The following is a 20220-nucleotide window of genomic DNA, read 5'->3' as shown; positions in this document are numbered from 1 at the left end:
TGTTACAAATTCATGACATAGTTTAAATTTTAAGAGTTAAAATTATTTAGTTTGATAGTGGATTCATACATGAAATATTTAAATTTGTAGTAATAAAATTTTTATTTTTATGAACTACTCAAAATTTATGTTACAATTCAAAATATTTGTATGACTATTACGTTAGTTTGGCATAAACCATGAAATGAGTATTGATGAAAATGAATTTCTTGCACATCTTCAGATTTCTTTTTATTTTTACTATAATTTTGACTTTTAACTTTCAATACCTTCATTTAATTGGTGGGTTATTTTTATCAAAGCAAATAAAAACTCGATGATACCATCAAATTAAAAATGTTAAAGTGGCATAGCTGAAACATGACCACACCCTGTATTTACGGTAAGAGCTTCGTTTGGATGAGCTTAAAATAAATAGTTTTTAAAAAGAAAACTTACATAAATGTAATATAATAAAAAAGATATTTACCATTTATAGTAATAATATTTTTTTTCACTTGATCATTTTTAATTTATTTATAATACAAGTTTAATATATATTACAAAGAACAATTTATTAATCACATGTAATACAAGTTTTAATGATGGATAATATATTTATCACACATTTTAATACACTTATAAAACAATGTGACCATTTTTTACTAAACAAGTACACTATATTTCATAAGCAATTATAATTCAAATATATTGCATAAATAATTCACTTTTAATACATATTACAGATTCATCAGAGTATTGCTCTAAATGGTAATAAACAAAATATATCGCTAAAATCAGTAATTAATTTTAAAAATGTATTAATTCATGTAATTTTTCTTTTTAAGAAGTACTTTTGAAAGTGCTGGAACTTATTTTTAAATAATTAGTTATGTGTTTGGATAAAAGTGTTGAAGTTAACAAAAAAAATTGTTGATGTGTTTGACAAATAAGTGTTGGTAAACACTTTTTTTAATCAAAATATCTGAAATACCCTTAAAAGTTGTTAACATGATAAAAGTTGTTTAATTTAATAATAATAATAATAATAATAATAATAATAATAATATATAATGAATAACAAAATAAATAATAATAATAATCATAAAATATTAATAATACTAATAATAGTAATAATAATAATAATAATATAATAATAATAATAATAATTAATAATAATAATAATAATAATAATAAAAGAATTAAGGGTAAAAAAGTAATATACACGATCAACATAAAATAACTTTTAAGTTGAAGAAAAAAAAAACATCTCTCACCTAGCTTCTAGTTTTTAGCTTTTGGCTTAGAATAAATAAATTTTGACTTTAAATAAGTTATGTTGATATTTTTCAAACACTCTAATAAGTCAAAAATTAACTTTTAAGTCACTTTAACCAGCTCTTAAGCCAATCCAAACATGCTCCAAATTATATTGGATCATTATGGTAGATCATACTCCTCCTTTTCATTTTATATGTTATTTTCTTACTTTACATTCACATTAAGAAATGACGTGATTTTATGCTTCTACTCTTATTTAAGTTTTTTAGAAATTAAGTTTTTAATCGATGAATATAAATTAATTTATTTTGATTAACTAATTTAACTAATAAACATGGATCATTTACTTAGTTTTCTAAGTTTGTCAAATGTATATTTTCAAAGTTAATAACTCATAAGGTTAAAAAATAAATAATATAGTAATTTATGCATTAATTTTATGAAATGACAAGTATTCCCTCTGTCTCATTTTATACGTAACGTTTTTACTTTGCACTTGCATTAAGAAATGATGTAATTTTACCCGTCTACCATTATTAAATGTTTTCTTGAGTCAACTTTATAATAAATGATGATTCCATTTTTAAGATTTATTAACTAATCTATTGAGAGTATAATATGGGGATAATGCCCAAGTACCCCCTCAACCTATGCCTGAAATCTCAGAGACACACTTATACTATACTAAGGTCCTATTACCCCTGAACTTATTTAATTAATAATTTTTTACCCCTTTTTAGCTTACGTGGCACTATCTTGTGGGTCCAACGATGGTTGACTTTTTTTTTGAACCAAGTGTCATGTAGGCTAAAAGGGGTAGAAAATTACATATAAAATAAGTTCAGGGGGGTAATAGGACCTTAGTATAGTATAAGTGTGTCTTTGGAATTTCGGCCATAGGTTAAGGGGGTACTTGGGTATTTTCCCTATAATATGTAAAATTTGGTAATTTGTGCATAAATATATAAAATGACAAGTATTGTGGACCATTTATTTATAGAAAGGAATCACATATAAAATGAAACGCAGAGTGTATTATAAACCAATTATTTATAAAAAGAAATAACATATAAAATGAGATAGAGGGAGTAAAATTGAAAATTAACATATAAATATTTTTTAAAATATATATGAATACATCATATAAATTGATAAATACAAGATGAAATGCAAATATGTGGGTTGTTAAAAGAATTTAGAGAAAGTACTCTAGTATATATTAAACTAGTGAATGTATGGATAAATGACATAGATCTCACTTTTAAGTTCTTTTATTACCATTATTCCCTATTGGTTTTATAAATTCTTAAAATTCTTCATTTTCACGCATCAAACTAATGTATCAGTGCATCAGATTAATGTATCTCGCGCATCATATTGGTGTATCATGTATAAAATGTACATCAGATTAATGTAACATGTATAAAATCTAATGTATCTTACTAAATGATTAATATATCTCGCGCATGTATTAACGCTTATATTATTGCATCAATTTGAGGAATTTTTATAGTTATAAACTTATAAGAGACAAATGATAAGTTTACCTTTAAAGTATGTAATTTTTGTCCTTTGCTCATTTTCTTATATCGATTCACATATTATTTTTACTGTCATTCTTACCATGCATTTTTGTAATACCTTAAATGTAACAGAGAATAATGATAAATGCAACGAAAACAACTTCAAAAAAGAGGTTTTAAGTTCACCTTCGATGAGGTTTCCTTCGTGTAACTCATAGAGGGACAAAAAGGAGGGAAAGATTTGAGGCTGAATCAAACTTTAAAATTTATGATTTATTTTATTTTATTAGATTCTAAATTAATAATTTTATATTTAATAAAAGTTTAAATTAAAATTACTAAATTCGATTGAACCCGTAAAAAACCCGCTAGCTATGGTCTAACATTTATTACATCAAAGTGTGAAACGTTAGTACCATATAGTTTCAATATACTAATGCTATAATTATACCTCCATGTTACTTGTCATCGTTCACTTCAAATCGTACAAAGTAATTTCACTTAATAGCATATTTTAAAATCGTTCAGTTAATTAAGTAAAATTGAATGACTTTTGAAACACAAAACATAATTAAGTGATTAGTGATTGATCTTTTTGATATTTAACTATTTAAATCGAAGAGATATGTTGAATAAGCCTGAAATAATTGACATGAATAAAATTAGCAATTCAAACTTCAAAAAAATATTTTAATCAAAAAATACATATTTGTAATTTATCTTGATAAATCAAACTTCATACACAATTCTCTAAAGTTTAGTCTTAACCAGCCAAACTCCACGGAAAATACAAAAAAAGTTTAGCTTTTGCAAGCCAAATGTAGATGCTTGAAATTATTATTGAAATAACCAAGTTTATAGATTTTTATGTTTCTTGCTATAACTTAAATAATAATCCTCATATAAAAGTGCGACTTTATGCTACTTTCACCACACATGCCTAAATTTTTTTTTTTCTTTGTTTGCTTTTAATCTTTCTTTCCTATAATTCAATTTTAACTTCTATTAATACACATAAAATTTTTGTCATGATTCATGAATTAATAAACTTTTATAATTTTTCCCTAATTGACATTGAAAAGTCTAGACAATTGTCAATATATTTGTATAAATTTTGACTATAACTTAAATAGTGGTTCCAAAAATTGGCTATATGTGGCACTTGGGCCAAATTCAAGTCTTCTATTTCTTGACATGACACTCAAGAAGTAGCAAAAGAGCAGTGACTGTGAGTCCTTATCTCATTGAAACACTGCACCTGTCAATGTCTCAGTGGCCCTCTTCTCTCTGACAACCCCACACCCCAGACCCCAAGAGCATAAAAGGAACAAAGACCCCACTTAGATTGCCATTCCTTAAACATAATTTCATACATAAACACTGATGATTCATTGAACTTTTGCTGTTTTCATCTTGGTACCCCTTGTTCTTGATTCTGAAAGGCAAGTTTTTTTCAATCTTTTTCTTGAATTTATTATGTATGTTTACAAGGGCCACAAAACCCATAAAGGGCTAATTGAAAAGAAAAAGTTTTCTTGTTCATAGCTTTATCTATTTTAGGATTTTTTTGTGTGCATGTGTTGAATGGTTGGGGTTTGAGAAAAAGGACTGTTCTTGATTTTGACTGGTACAAAATATAGCACTCATTTCCTAAATTCTAGGAACCTTGAATTGCTCTTATTTTTTGGGGAAAAAAATTAAGCTTTGTGATTTTGGGGTTTGCTAGGATTAAGGTATTTAGATGTAGATTGGTAATAATCTATGTTTTACCTCTGTTTCTCTTTCTTGGTTGTTTCTATTTAGAGATGGTTGGTCCTTTTTGTGTGGCTGTGTTTTGTTTTTGGTTATGAATGTATCCAAACAAAAGTAGTGATTAAGATTGTCTTTAATTTGGGTTTGCATAAATTTGTGTGGCCTCTTTGAATTTCACTTTCTGCACCAGGGAAGTGCCCAACTTGAGTTTCACAAGCTCATAGGGTTCTTCTCTTCTTTTTTTTTTCATTTTTTCTCCCTATTGATTTTCCATCCCTTTTAGGCTTTAGGATAATGTTGTTTTCATCTTCAATTGCTGGCTGGTAAATCTATTTTTCCTCCTTTCCCCCTTCCCCATTTTAATGTTCAATGATTTAATGAATTGAATTTTTTGGTTTTAAATTTTATTATGTGCTTTCATTTTTCCTGCAGCGATAATTGCTGAGGTCTTCAGGTTAGGTATACCACTGTTCTTAATCTGTAGGTTCATGTTTAAGTAGAAAAGATAAATTTCATTGTTAATGTGATTCTGAGGTTTGACGTGATCCTTTGAAGTCCCTGAATATTTGTCCATCTGCCATTTTGGTGGCTTTAAGACCTTAATAGAATGTGTGCCTTCTTAGCTAGTAATATTTTGGATGCTATTTGACTAGAAGTTTAGGTGTTGTTCGAAACTCTGATTTTGCTGATTCAAGCCGGTTATGTTTTACTATTAGATATGTGATATTCTTAAAATTAAACTTTTTTTTTTGTTGTAATGCAATAAGCTTTCCTCCTATAGAATTGAGCATCTATCACAATGTAATTTTTCAGAACTGAATGACCTTAAAGACCATATGAAGGTTCTTTACCTTGTCCATTTTATACCCTGTCAATGTCTTCCTCTACCCTGATCTTTGTTTTTTCTTTCCTAGCATGACCCCGTAAAGCAGTTCTAGTGTAAGTTAGCATGACTGTATTTGTCCAAAAATCAACCTTTACTTCTCGTAGTTTACTTGACCACGTTTTACTGTCTACTTGAACCTTCTCCTACTTGCTTTGCTTGGATATATTCTTGCTAAACGCAGTTCACTTTATTTAGAAGTTCCACTTGTTCATGTAGTATATTTGAGTGCAATTGAATTATCTTAATTCTAGTACATACCTACTTTGACGAGCACAGAGTTTTAGTAAATAAAGTTTGAATAGATTGTTTTCAGATGTCACATCAGATTAGTATGATAATGGTACTAGTTTATGTTAATTTGAATTCCTATTTTTAAAGTAGGAAAACTTTTATTTAAATTGTGAATCAAGTTTTTGGGATAGACTTACAAAATACTCCCTCCGTCCCATATTAGATAGACATCTTACTAAAATCAATTGTCCCATATTACTTCTCCATCCCATATTAGATAGACATCTTACTCAAATCAGTTGACTCATATTACTTGATCACTCACTAAATCAAGAATTAATTATTTTTTTCCATTTTACCCTAACAATTAATATTTCCTTTGGAATGTGAACCATTCCCAATACTAGTTATCCTATACTTTATGAATGTTTTTTCTAACTTATATTTATGTGCATTAATATGAACAAAGGGCAAAATAGTAAAGTTGATTTCTTTTTTACAGTGTCAAAATAAAAAGTGCCCATCTAACATGAGATGGAGGGAGTAGTAAGTATAGCTTTTCCAAGAAAAAATAAGTTCTGCAAACTTTAGGAAGCCTTGTACCTTGAACAGTATTCTTTGTTATATACATTTTCCGGAAGTTGAAGGCTGCTGAGTGCTGAGGATGCACATATGGTGATATTTAAATGCTATTTTGTTGCAGAAAGATGCATGGTGTCCTTGGGAGATCAGGTAATGACATTAAAAAAGATCCAGACATAGATGACAGTACCTTGTCTCGGAAATCTCTGGAGGTGCTAAAGTTTAGTTCATCTCCCACAGTTGTGTATATTCGTTGCTGCAAATCACAGTGGTACGCTAACACTTCAACATTCATCTGGGAAATTCCGACATGTATTGTGGTACATCTAGGATACTTCTAGGACTATGGAGTATCACAAAATGTGGTTGAGAAGCGAAATTGTATAAAGTTGACATCATACACCTTGTTATTTGCTCATCTTTAATAATTGAAAAATTGAAATATCACATGACCTACCAACCTTTGGCCCAATATATTTTCGCAGTAGTCATTTTAGTCCTTTATGAGACTGAGATTCTGCAAGAGTTTGGCCTATCAAAAAGTCATTTGAGTCCTCTATCAAGTTCCACAGAATTATGTTTCAAGTTTTTAAGAAAAACTATTATATGTGTCATGCAGTAGTTTCTTGCAGATATTTTTTTCAACTTTTACAATGTTCGTATCTCATAAATGAATCATTTCACAGCTCTACAGATGTGACATTCTTTGCTTTGGAACCCAGTGGACGATGGAGAGTTCTTGTTCTTCCACAGCAATATCTCTACCGTGAGATCTGTTGGAAATCACCTCAATCAAATGTAAATAGCTTGCAAGTTGGTTCTTTGTTGCCATTAACTTCTCTCTTATTTGGTAGACAGAAGATTCAAAGAGTTATGAATGTTGACTATACTCTTGAATCAATTATGTCTAGCAGCTCTCTACGCCATGAAGGTTCTTTGAGCAATCTAAATGAATGGAACATGTTATCAATCACTTCTTCTGGTCAAAATCCAATCACCAAATGTGAATTTCCCGGAACCATCACCCATGGATCTGATCCTATTAATGTAGAAGATATGTACCCAGATGACTCTAAGAAAGAAAAATCCAGAGACAAATACTCGAAGAAGAAACCTAGGAAGAAGGGGAAACGGAACAGAAATCTCAAGTGCAGTAATGGCCTAAATGAGCTTCAATCTGCAGTTGGATGTTCAATAACTCAAGATGTGATACAAAATATACAACATAGATCAATTAGTTCTTCTGCTAATATTTGCAATTCTTTGATGAATGATGCCATGACTGTGAGCTCTATTTCTCTTGGTTCAAGCAGTGATGAAAGATGTAGTCAGCTCATCTGTAAACCACCCCATCCTATTGCCAGAACAGAGGTTTCTTCTAATAGAGACATCTTAAAGAATGCAAAGCTGGACGGACCAGGTCAAATTGAGGAGCTTAGAGAGAGGAAAGTGTGTTCAAAGCAGCATGCTGGAAATCTTTACGGAACAGAAAAGAGGGACAAGTACATTAGAAGAGTTCCCAATGACTCAAATGTCTATGCAAGTAGTACCAGGAACCAGAATAGCCATTTGAGGAAGGAAAATTATCAGTGTATTTGGAAAAGGGTTCAGAAGAATGATGCTGGTGTAAGCAACTGTGACTCGGAAAAGTTAAACTTAGGTTTCTCACAGCTCGACGATAGGTTGAAAAAGAATACATCGAAGAAAAAGTTTCCTAATCCTGTTGATTCTATCATATTATCACAATCAGTCCACGAAAATCAGGAAAAGCTGAAAGCCCCTAAAAACCCCAGAAGACACAAGTATCCAGGCTCATTGCAGGAGAATGAAAGTCAATGTGGAAAAGGATCTCCAGTTAATGGAGACTGTTCAAATGCTTGTTTGAAGACTAACATGCAATCAGACGGTATATCTGGTTCACCAAGCCAAGTAGCTTCAGCAAAAAGATCAATAAATGTAGCAGATTCTCAAACTAGAACAAGTTCTTTTAGGACTAGATACAAGGAAAGGAATGTTCAGTATGTCCCTTTAAAACCAAACCCGAATCCCATATCTTGTCCCCGTGACTTGGAAGCAAAAGAAAATGTCCCAATTGTTGCATCCAGCATGGATGATGAAATGGTCAAACATCAGTTTTTGTTACCTCGATCAGAGAAATTTAATGGCCTGACAGAGCAGCAGGGGGAGCTTCTTGCTGCGGATGGAGAGGGTGATAAAATGGACAAAGAAGTTTCTCCTTCTGGTCAAATTAATCATGAGCATGACACTGTCCCTCGAGCTACCTCCAAATCCTGGATGCACCAGGAGCTTAAAGATTCCGAGCTACCAAATTGTTTGTCTGTGGAGGCGCTTGTTGAATCAGAAAGATGGACCGAAAATGCTACACAGGGCCAACTGGCTTCTAAATGTCTAGCTCATGTTTTTTCCTCAGTGAATGTCAGAGTGAAAAATGCAGGTCAAAATGTAGAAAACATTAAGGCATCACCTGGTGATACTCAGTTTGGGAAGTTGAGAAATCATAGCATGTGCATTAGAGAATCGGGCTGCAACAATGCTGCTATCGAAACGTTCTTCAATCCTGAAGCTAAAAGCAAAACCTTTCACAGTCTCGAAAATGATTGGAGAAACATTGCTCAGGCAGTGAGTGATGCCCATAGGGCACAGCTAGCCTCTAAATCCATTGAGATAGGTAAGGGATATCCTGCTGCTGAATTTGAGAAACTTCTTCATTCTGCCGCTCCAATTATATGCCCATCTGCTAGTATTCAGACTTGTCAGACTTGCTTCCCTAGTCGAGCTACTAATGCACCTCTCTGCAGACATGAGATACCCAAAGTCACTTTGAAGAACTTGTGGCAGTGGTATGTGAAACATGGAAGCTATGGTTTAGAAGTAAAAGCGGAGGACCACGGAAATGTAAGACAATGTGGGATGGATGGTTTCGAGTTCAGTGCATATTTTGTTCCATATTTGTCAGCCATTCAGCTTTTCAAGGACCATAGGACTCATTCAATCCATAATGATAATAGGAATCTGGGGTCCATGGAGGTGGACTGTAAGATGAATAAAATATCTGAAAGTTCACCTAAAGTAGAACTGCGCTCAATATTTTCTGTACTTGTACCTCAACCTCGTGCTGAGGATTCAAGCTCTTTACTACAAAAAGGTGGTCTCTCTCAATCAGGGTCATCTTCAGAGTGCAGTAATGGTGATTCACATCATCTACCAGATAAATTTGAGTTGTCTGATGATATGGAGCTTCTCTTTGAGTATTTTGAATCTGAGCAGCCTCAAAGGCGGCGACCCTTGTTTGAAACGTATGTCATACTTGAGCTGTTTCTTCTAGCTTTTAATTTATCTTTTGTTAAGCTTTTCCCTGGGGTGTTGAATTTCTTGTGGAAAACTAAAATGCAAGTGGGTCAAGATATGAAGAAGGTTTCAATCGGTTCTTGTATGATCAGACTTTAATTTCTTAGTGATTTTTGCAACCTCGGGGGTAAAAATTATATACTGACCAGCCTCTCATGTCCTCTTGCAATGCAACATTAGCCCATCATTGGGGAAGTTACTGTCAGCACATCGTTATCTTCAATACTAATTTTTTTTTCCCAATACTGAACTCCATGATTACCCTTATGTTGCTTCTGGTGAAGAACCAACTTTTATTTCCCTGTTCTCTGGTGTTGGGTTTTAGGTAAGGATACTTATTTTGCTATTATTTCCCATGCTCTCTAAGTGGGGAAACTCTTGTTTGATTGATTTGTCATCTTGAGTTCTATGTGAGTTGTATGCAGCTCGTTGCCAGGAAGGGTTTTTTTTTGGTTCGATATTACTCTGCTGATCTTTCTTCAAAATCTCTATTGCAGAATACAGGAACTTGTTTCTGGTGATGGACCCCCGACAAACTGTAGATCATATGGAGATCCATCCATCCTACATACAATGAGCTTACATGACCTGCATCCTCATTCCTGGTTAGTAGCGGAAACATGTAGCTTGTATGGTGTATTAGTTTCCAAATATATGAGGTGCAATACATGTCTACAATTGACCTATTTGGGGAAATGCATATGTGAAAAACTATCATCTAGTTCCAGAGCAAGATTATTATAGATCTAAATATTCTGTGTATTTACAGGTTTTCGGTTGCGTGGTACCCCATTTATAGGATACCCGATGGCAATTTGCGTGCTGCTTTCTTGACTTATCATTCGCTTGGCCATTTTATTCACAGAGAGCAGTCATTTAAAGACTCAAGTGTGGATGCCTGTATGGTTTCTCCAATCGTAGGCCTCCAAAGCTACAATGCTCAGGTAGAATCATAGTGGCCAATTTCACAATGTGAAGGTGTCTCATAAAATTTCCCAAGTTTATTGGACTTCTGTTGAGATACTAACATGGTTAAAATTATAAATATCATATAAAAATAAATTCTTAAATGAATATATCTGTAAAAAAAAGAGCATAATTTTGGATACATCTTGGTGGTGCAAACTATAGAGCATAAAATGACTTTAGGAAGTATGTCCAAGGTAAAATGAGCATGAAATATTTGCCATGTTATCCTCCGTCACAATTTTCTTAAGTTCTGCTGTTAAAGAAAAATATAGTATGCTGGTAATCCTGGAAAGCCCCTGAAAGTAGTCGATTGAAAGTAAAAACTTTGCTGTCTTAAACCTGGTTTGTTTGTCCTGTGCAACACTGCAACTACTGGAGAAAATCAACTGTGCGATTTTAACTTCTGTGAATGAAGGACGTGAATTTATTTTGTTTATTTGGTCTGGTTGGGGAAACTCCACATACATGAGCTTCACAATGCATCAGTGCTATGTGCCTGTATCAAGGAGGAGGATTGTGGTGGATTGACAGTCAAAAGAAATAATAATCTAATTATGATGAATCCTTGTATACAGCATTGAATAAGCAGAATGAAGACACTGAAATGAACTCATTTGGCCAATCTCTCTAATTTGGAATTGAGGTGTAGTTGATTGAGAATTGTCTGGTTAGGCAAAGACTACAAGGCGGTTCACGCAACTGTAGTTGTACAAATTTACAGCTAAGAGAACTGTTTATGTATTCACCTCTTCATTAGTATACCTGGCACCCCCGATCTAAGCCCGTCACATTAAATTCTTCAAGTTCACAATAGAAACTGTTTGTATAGCTGTAAAAGTACCTGTCACGAGTTAATACTTGCCAACTGACATTTTTATTATCCCTGCATGTAAATATACAGTACATGGTAATGACATTTCTTTTTGCTGAATGGCAAAACAAATAGGGTGAATGCTGGTTTCAGCCAAGGCACTGTGGTGATGACCTGACAGAAGAATTCTTGGAAGAGCGACTAAGAACATTAGAGCAGACTGCATCAATTATGTCACGAGCCGTAAGAAAGATTGGAAGTGATAAGCTTGTGAACATACATCCCGATTATGAGTTTTTCCTGTCCAGGCGACGCTAACTGTTTCTGATCCTTGTATTTTTTGTTTATAAGATGGTACTCTCTGTACATAGCTTAGCGTACTGATAGGATCCCCTTTTCAGGATTGGCTTACTGGTCACAGTTAGAATCTTATCTATTTGTAAGCTTAGAGTTTCATAATTCAGCTGTTGTACATATTTAGACTTTTGTCTAGTTGGAATCAAAGAATGCAGCGTGTTATGAGATGATTTTTTGCAGATATAATGTCAGTAAAGAATTATTTGAGTGTTTCAATTATGAGAGTTGGTTTTGGGTTTCCATTCCGACTTTCATCGTGCGAAAATGAGAGCTAGTTTTTGAGGTTGAAAGTCTCTTTAATAGTTTTGCTTGTTTGGTTTCACCAAGTGTATCTGTTTGAAACACGAATGAAGGAGAAAGGTGGCTCTAAGTTGATAGTCAAAGAAGGATCTTATGAATATTGGATGTGTTAGAATTCGTCTGTGTATGCTCTACATATGACATAAGATGAATTTAAATAGAGAAACATGGTAGCAAGTATCTATATAGTCAATTACAACTGGTTTGTAACTGAGGTATAGTTATGTTAAGTGTATTCTCACAAAAACATGTTTAATACAACGAACTTGAACGAAGCAGAATTTCTAAATAGGATTATATAAACCACTCTAGTTACATTGCTGTTTAAGATAGTGATAGACTGATAGACCAATGCACGAGAAGTTGGTTTATCTCAATGTTGAATCACATTTTAGTTCATCAATTCAAGGGTTCCTCACTTCATGAATATTTGTATAGTTTCAGTAGAAGATGACACTTCTCTAGCCTTTGTATTCATGACTTTTCCAGAACTACATTTAAGGGTAAGACTGACATATTCCTGAAATCGATAGCAAGGTTTGTTATAATAAAATCTCAACTCAAAACTGGTATATAATCACTGATTATGCGATAACTGATATCTGAACTGTAAAACAAACGATTCAACACCAAAAGACCTAGGGGAATTGGAATTCAGAGACAAAATCTGAACAAACTAACTACTTCAGCCTGCTGATCACATATTACATTCATATGGCTTTATACACATTCTTCCATAACTAACTTTGGCTTACTTCACAGAATCCTCCTCCTTCCCAAATGTAGTCTTCGAGTCTTATAGGAGAATCATCCTCCTAGAGCACCGACATGGCATGCCCATGTGACGTTCACTTCGTGGTGTCCTCCTTGGCATCCAGATTGGCAGTTTCTTCAATTGAATTTACAACATTTGTCCGCAAGAGTAATTTGCAGATCCATTGAGAATAGTTGTCATATTCTATCAATTAAAATATAAAATATAAAATACAAAAAATCAAGCAGCCCAATCTTCATCGCTAGCTTCTGTATCCTGAACATATTTAAGAGTTGAAGAATAACCTAAAAACATGAGAGTCTAGGACTTCAATGCAGAACAAAAAACTTGACGACACAACACCTAGACGGTAGAATTAACAGATAAATAATTAATAAATGAAAAGAAATTCTTTTAGAAGTGTTTCAGAACTCAAACCTTAGATGAACTAGACAACTCTTCAATATCATCTTCACCCTACAGAGTATGTCAAAACACAAGAGACAACATTTATATTAGCTGAATTTAGAAATATGAGCACAACCAGTACAAATCTTGTTCTGACTTGGTAAATCAAAGGATACATAGATTTTGTCAGGGGAGCATGAAAAAAAAATGGTTCTCCTAATTCCTATCCATGAAGCAGTCACACATTTTCTTTTTATGACATGAATGGATAGAAAAATGAATGCACTCAACAGAACAAATCCTTCCTTTTTAATTTACACAGGAAAAAAGTTTCCTTAATGTCTAGTTTAAACATGTATCATCAGTTTCAGAAAACACGAGATTAATTTAGAAAGCTATAGTCAAAGCTGCACATCCAAGGAAGATGCATAACTTCAAGTGGGTAAGTGTTTGTCATTACTCATGAGTGATATACTTAATTACCATAAAGAATAATGTTCAAGAACAGCCATAATTTTGCAATGTGTATCATGGGCACAGAAAAGAGGAGTCATCCACTCTCCCAAACTTCACTTAGTATGAAGGTGGTATAAGAAGTTTGCCAATGTGTCCAGTTTAATCCAAATTAAGGTGAACTACTTCCCAAAAAATTTGAAATCTAAACATCATTCAGGGGTGAGAAAATATCCAATTGTCGAACTTAAACGAAGATTCAGAAAGTTAGTTACTATGTATATCACCTGGATTTATAGTCTTGAACCAATACAATTATTTTCAAATATACCTTCAACATTACAAGAGCCTGCTGGCTTCCTTTCTTTATCTTTGCTAGCTAGTCGAAATTGCCACTTAAGAGGAAACAAAGACAATGAAAGAAACAGAGTCGCCCAGAGTTGGACTGAGCATGGCAAGTGGATAAATAGAACATAGTCTGAACTTTACCTGAGAAGTACCAACATGAGCAGGTATGGTTGAACCACATTCTGTGTTGGATTCCCCTTTGTTTGTTGATTTTCTTGTTTTCCTTTGAGAAACTCTATCTGGAGTGACAAGCTTCAAGGTTTGTGGAGAAATATAAACATTAATTATTTGTGCATTAACAGAAAAAGTATGAGCATGACCCAATAAAATATGAAGAGAAGTCAACAAAAAGTTCACTTTTACCCGAACATACTTCTTTTCTTTTTCTTTTTTGATATAAAACCCAAACATAAAATTGATGGCTACTAGCCATGAGATCTCATCTATGATATGAACTATTATGTGGTATATCCCCAACTATAGTCCCTCGGTTATCACTTTGAGCATACAACTCAACCACTAAAGTCATATATGCAACAAAATTTATGCCAGGAAAACTAATATTCATGAGGAAGGGAGGGGGGTCTCAGAAACTTTTTCCCCAAGGCAAGCTATTCCAGCAAACACCAATATAATAGCTTCCACATTTACCTCTGCAATTTGAATTAAGCTATTGCTCCTATTGTGAAACTGCCCTCCTATTTCCTATCTTTCCACATCACTCTATCCATGATACTATCATTGCCTCTGTTTACCATCTCTACCCTCTTTTTTAGTGCAGGACTACAACACTTTTTGCTCCCAATAACCATATCCTACAGTGGCTATCAAATACCTTCATAACTATGTCTATAGAAAATCATGAAGTTTAGCATCATTATTGGATATAACAGGATGGCATCACCAAATACATTTCTGAATGCAGGTGATTCTACTTTTTTAGAACACGAGCTTTAGGAAATTTAAGGGATGAAGAGTTGTGGAGGCCCATGAGGGGAGTTCATCAAAAACAAGCATGGGTCTCCCTCCCTCCCTCTTCAACAAGTACACATTAATGTTTTTAGACAGACGATATGTTCAACAATTATAAAACTAACTTATTGCCTCATGACAGAGCTACGAGTCCGTACCTTGCTTACTTTTTTTTCTTTATGAAGTAAGATAGACTGATAGAGTCCCTACCTTGTCCACTTTCTTAAACATTGTTGAAATAGTAGCCTGAACAAGAGAACTTTGCTTAGTACGGGGGGATTTCTTAGACTTGGAAGCAGTTTCGGCAAGGGCAGTAATTTTTCCAGTAACTTGACTTTGTACCACAGTTTCATGACAAAGAATGTCACTACCTGCACCATAGATTTTTCATTCCATTAAACTATTTAAAGGACCTGGGAAATAGCAGGTGAAGGGAGATGAACAACAGAACAAACCCAGAGAACAAAGACAAGACTTTGAGGGACTCTCACTCTAATGACTTCTTTAAAGAAGTTTGGGGAAAACCTAATAAAGGATATAAGAAATATTTTTGAGATGTTTCCAGAAGAATTTTTTTTTGTGAATGACCCATACCAGTTTTCTCTTCTTCCTCGGAAGATTCGACTTCATTGTCAACCATTTCATCCCCCGAAGATGCTTCTGCAAAACTGAATTATTGAACATAAAAAAACAGGTCATGTATTAAGCAGACATCAGAGTCAACTAGATCTTAGCTAATACAGGAAAATATCCCTCAAGAAATTAATGCAAACAAATACTGAAATAAAAAGTAAGATATCAAAGAAAAAAGTTATATGAATATAAAGTAGCGACAAAAGATCAGTGCTCGTTCAGTTTCTTCTGTGGATAGTCCTTGAATGAGTACCAACTAGGGCTCCTCAACCGGGGTCCTCACGAGTGTTAACATACTCCTATTTCCTAACAATAAGGGCGCATATTATGAATGAAATTAATTTTAAATGCCCACTCTTTCTTTTATTGATGAAGTAAGGAGATTTCATTAGAAGACATCAAGAAGATGCAAGGCAAAAAATTACAGCAAAAGAAAGGGTTTGCTCATGTACAAGAATTTAGTAAATAACTACAGGGGCCTGGTTGAACCAGCTATATAAGAAGACTAAACAGTTGGATTTAAGAATGTGGTTAGGAATTAAATGCCTACTCTTTTTTTATGAGGATTAGTATGGTGTATTCTTCAACATTGGGAATGCTGGCCACCATCAGAAACATTACAAAGCAAGTAGACTCTAGTTTTACAAAGCTCCTAGAAATTCTACTCACTCTCTATTTCCTCTATACAGTTCTGTGGTAAGGAATTAAATGCCTACTCTTTCTTATGCAGGTACAGTAATCCTGGGCAGTCCATGAAGTTATCTTTCAGCTCAGTGATAAAAGCTATATTACACTACATACAGTGTTAGTTGCATGCAATATGATACAGTCAGTGCAAGGTACCAGAAATAAGGAAAACTACATGTTATACAAGTCAAAGCATATACTTGAATTTTTTTCCTGCTGCCCTTGCTGAACGACGAGATGGAGTTAATTCGATAAAATCTTTTGAATCATTTTGACTTTCTGATAATAACTCCTCCTGTTCATGTTCAGGAGACTGTTGTTCCACATGCTTGACCCCACATTCACTAGTACTTCGTTTTTTAACACATGTAGCACCAGCACCACCTTTAAAATCACACTCCAATTGCTCTTGCTGCTGTAACCAAATAAGATATCCAACAGTATCAGCAATTCTTTGGAAACATTGGGTAACAATCAGCAACTTTAGTATACTCTATTAATTAATGCTTAAACCAGTTGAGTTGGGAACAATTTGACAAAAAAAACTAACCACGTTCAGCTCTTTTGGAAACTCGAGTCGTGCTTCTTCAGGATTCTCATCTTTCCTCCCTATCCACCATGCATCAGAAAACACAATCTGGAAAAGAAATAAGCCAAAAATAAGGAAAATGGAAGAGGGCAATTAAATGCAACGAAGTACTAAATAAATTCTTTTAGTTTTCATCAGAGCCTTATAATAACCTGAACTATAACATAAGTAAACCAAATCCTAATCTGTCGAACAGAATCAACAAACGAAGTAGATCTAAGAAAAACATTTGTAGTGGTTATTGGCTCTTGATATTCAATATGTTTATACAACAACCACATACCCAGTGTAATCCCACAAGTGGTGTCTGGGGAGGGTAGAGTGTATATTCAATATGTTTATAATATCTCAAAAAACAACTTTTTTGAGAGAATCGATGAAATCATGGGAAACAAACTTAATAACTGAATATGCCTTCGAGATGGATAAGTTAACTGTATTGAAACAATGTTTTTTGTGATCAAACTTTTGGAATGTGAAATGAAATATTAGCCTAGGAGATGAAGGTTTTGCAGAACGCATGAAAAGGTACAACCAATAGAGAAGGTGTAAGCCACAAGGAATCAAATAATAGCACTTAATTGAAGGTTTCTTTAACGACTCATAGTGCAATTCAATGCTACTCAACTTACAACATTTAAATAAAAATAATAAGCTGAGAATAAACTTGGAAGAACAATAACATGCTTGGATCAAATGAAAATCTAGAAGACAGAAAACTTTAGCCCAATAATTTTCATGAGTCAAAATATTGAACATGCGCACTCCCAGACTCTAGTAGCAAGCTCCTTAGGAAAGAAAAGAACCAGTTATAATATGGATGTTGCCAAATCATAAAACATAGTATTAAAAATATAACGAACCATAAAGCATATCACAGATATGGTCTTTATCAAACTTAACTAAAGAGCCATTCTTGGTTCTAATTTTCATTGTTATGAAACATGTCTATTAGGAAAAAGAAAAATAGTTCCTCTCGGTTTGTTCCAACTCCTTGAAGGATTGCTCCTGCATACTTTCTTTTCAATCATAGGAACCGGAATTTAATTCTATTGACAATATAATTCCACAGCTTGCAAGGGATCGATGAGAAGGAAAGTACTAATATCTTTTTTACTTCTAAATATGATGCCTTGACGAAGATTATAACATTGTTCATGAAACATAAGTGATTAGATGGGAAGATAGATTTTTGCAAAATGAAGCTCCAGGAGTTAAAATTGATACTAAGATAAACAGATTAAAACACAGAACAGAGAGAGACGGGAGAGTCATAGAGCTACCAACCATATTGTCAAGGTAATCTTCACACACTACATTCTTCCCACCTCTGGAGAACTGCATAGTCAGATAACCATTCTTTGGATATACAATTGTCCCAAACAACTTCATTTGACCCTGCAGATCCAATTGGACAAAAATTCACTCAAATAAAGAAATTTCATGATCTCCAATCAGCACAAATACATCCACACTATGGGTAGCTAGTGCATTCATACCAACTACCTTCAACATATGAAATTTATAAGCAAAAAAAGAAAATTCAAAAAGCTACATCTTAAGAAGTATATTAACTCCACTTAATTTCCACAATTACTACTAATTCCTGAGCAATCAATCTCTAAAAAGTAAGCAAATTTACCAAATAAAGTTGAAATACTATCCTTTGTTTCCTCATTATCGAGTTTCTGATAATTAAGCCGTCAGGTGCTAGGAAAATACCCGCAAGTAGCAGAAGTTGATTGAAGTGAGTAAAAATTATTATACCTGAGGGAAGTCGAGGTAGAGAATAGGGTTTTTGGTACCAAGGTCTTTGAGCTCACCAATTTTACCTCCGGAAACCGGGGCAAGTAAACCGGGAAGAGAAAAGAGGAAACGATTCTTCCGTTGAGATTTGCGCAAAATGTCTTTACCATGGTGTTTAATCACAGTTTTTGATGGACTCAGAAAATTATTAACCCTTGAAGGATTCTCTGAGAGCATTTGCTTCGAAATTGCAAGTTTCTTTAACCTCTTCTTCTCCTCCATATCTGGATTGGATTCTCCATTTGCTGCCTTTTTCCCTCCTCGAGCCATAGCCCTAACTCCGCCGGAACAGTTGATGGAAACTGCAGTTAGCTTAGGAACGAATACGAGCAGAAGTTTATGAAAAGAAAAATGCTAAATCCACCGATGCTGGTGGAGCGGTAGTGAAAAAACAATTTTATTAATTCCCCGTTTGTTAAGAACAAAATTAAAAGAAATACTATTATAGTTAAGCTACCCATATATAAGATGGATCAAAATTTCCTTTAAACATGCGTTATGTTACAAAAATTAGTATAAATTTATTACATACTTACATACATACAGTAAAATAAATGGTAGTACTATTTTATGTATAAATAAAAAAAATAACACGTATAAATTAACATAGAAAGAAGCATTTACTGATAGTTACATAAATGATAGTAATATTAATTCGTATTTGTAACACAACCTGATACAATAAATATAATATATATTCAAATTCTATCTCGCCTCTCACCTTTCGCCGTTCTCTTTTTGATTTCGCTCGTCTCTCACCTCTTTAATTTCTCCTAGTTTTGTTTGTCTCTTTTCTTTCCCAAATATATAGTGTGAATCTATACATCTCTAATTAAACTCAAACTACGATTCTTTTTTGAAGATCTCTTATTTTTTAAGGACAAAATGGTCTAATAGATCATTGTACTTGTATGTGTTTGTATTGTGAATCCTTGTACCATCGAAACAAAACAGTTTAAACACGTTTTTACTACTCAATTATGTATGTATCACAAATATCTGACACATAATTTTAAAAATAATTATAAAATGACACGTATAGTTGTAAAATGACACAATATATATAGTCACTCCATGTCATTTTTCTTTTATTATATTAGATTAATGTAGCAACACTTGGACGAAAAAATCAAAATCCGTTCAACAAAGTTATCTGCAATAGCAATTGAAGATCTCTTCAATTTGCTTAGTCGCCACATTCAACAATTCGAATATGAGCAAGCAATCAAAGTTTCTGATCAAATTCTTAAGGTTGAGTCTGGAGATGAGGATGCGATACGATGTGAAGTAATGGCATTAGTGAAATCAAATTTTATAGAAGAAGCATTGGTTGCTATTAAAGACTATAGCAAAAAGGATTCTATTGAAGATGTTTTTGGTCAGAGAAGGTGAAGAGGACGAGAGGAAGTCCATAAGTTTGTGTTTGGTAGGATCTATAACATGGGTCATTTGAGTGGTGGATAATTGAAACAAGGTCAATTTTGAATTTTTTTTTTTTAGTTTTTTGTTGTTGTTTTTGTTTGATTCTCA

General features: G+C 33.4%; 2 protein-coding genes across 7 annotated transcripts; one reads left to right on the top strand and one right to left on the bottom strand.

Moving 5' to 3' along the window:
- Nucleotides 1-4173: 4173 nt before the first annotated feature.
- LOC101260214 (uncharacterized) lies at nucleotides 4174-11907 on the top strand. The gene is made up of 7 exons (XM_069295202.1): nucleotides 4174-4225; nucleotides 4968-4989; nucleotides 6356-6505; nucleotides 6921-9551; nucleotides 10101-10208; nucleotides 10373-10547; nucleotides 11519-11907. Exons 3-7 carry the CDS (start codon nucleotides 6360-6362, stop codon nucleotides 11699-11701), a joined length of 3243 nt encoding a protein of 1080 aa, XP_069151303.1. The 5' UTR covers nucleotides 4174-4225; nucleotides 4968-4989; nucleotides 6356-6359; the 3' UTR covers nucleotides 11702-11907.
- A 271-nt stretch (nucleotides 11908-12178) lies between these two features.
- On the bottom strand, nucleotides 12179-19160 carry LOC101260519 (DNA-binding protein RHL1). 6 transcript variants are annotated; one of them, XM_026030025.2, is made up of 9 exons: nucleotides 18652-19160; nucleotides 18172-18282; nucleotides 16846-16932; nucleotides 16496-16710; nucleotides 15570-15643; nucleotides 15186-15346; nucleotides 14145-14255; nucleotides 13233-13271; nucleotides 12179-12560 (listed from the first exon to the last, which is right to left on the bottom strand). In XM_026030025.2, exons 1-9 carry the CDS (start codon nucleotides 18958-18960, stop codon nucleotides 12456-12458), a joined length of 1212 nt encoding a protein of 403 aa, XP_025885810.1. In that variant the 5' UTR covers nucleotides 18961-19160; the 3' UTR covers nucleotides 12179-12455. The 6 variants fall into 6 exon arrangements, with proteins under 6 accessions (XP_025885810.1, XP_069151304.1, XP_004235406.1 ...); XM_069295203.1 differs by having other exon boundaries at nucleotides 16496-16707; nucleotides 18652-19156; XM_004235358.5 differs by lacking the exon at nucleotides 12179-12560 and adding an exon at nucleotides 12579-13070.
- Nucleotides 19161-20220: the final 1060 nt, after the last annotated feature.

This window comes from Solanum lycopersicum, chromosome 3, assembly GCF_036512215.1.
Source record: "Solanum lycopersicum chromosome 3, SLM_r2.1".
NCBI lineage: Eukaryota > Viridiplantae > Streptophyta > Magnoliopsida > Solanales > Solanaceae > Solanum > Solanum lycopersicum.
This window is presented reverse-complemented; position numbering and strand designations above follow the sequence as displayed.

What these genes read in the sequence shown, in the direction of transcription:
- LOC101260214 (XM_069295202.1), top strand. Translation starts at nt 6,360, where the DNA reads ATGCATGGTGTCCTTGGGAGATCAGGTAATGACATTAAAAAAGATCCA. An exon ending in GACCTGCATCCTCATTCCTG is followed by an intron (nt 10,209 to 10,372) that starts GTTAGTAGCGGA and finishes GTGTATTTACAG; the next exon opens with GTTTTCGGTTGCGTGGTACC. An exon ending in TCCAAAGCTACAATGCTCAG is followed by an intron (nt 10,548 to 11,518) that starts GTAGAATCATAG and finishes CAAAACAAATAG; the next exon opens with GGTGAATGCTGGTTTCAGCC.
- LOC101260519 (XM_026030025.2), bottom strand. Translation starts at nt 18,960, where the DNA reads ATGGCTCGAGGAGGGAAAAAGGCAGCAAATGGAGAATCCAATCCAGAT. An exon ending in AAGATTACCTTGACAATATG is followed by an intron (nt 16,933 to 18,171) that starts GTTGGTAGCTCT and finishes TTTCTTTTCCAG; the next exon opens with ATTGTGTTTTCTGATGCATG. An exon ending in CGAGGAAGAAGAGAAAACTG is followed by an intron (nt 15,347 to 15,569) that starts GTATGGGTCATT and finishes TCTATGGTGCAG; the next exon opens with GTAGTGACATTCTTTGTCAT.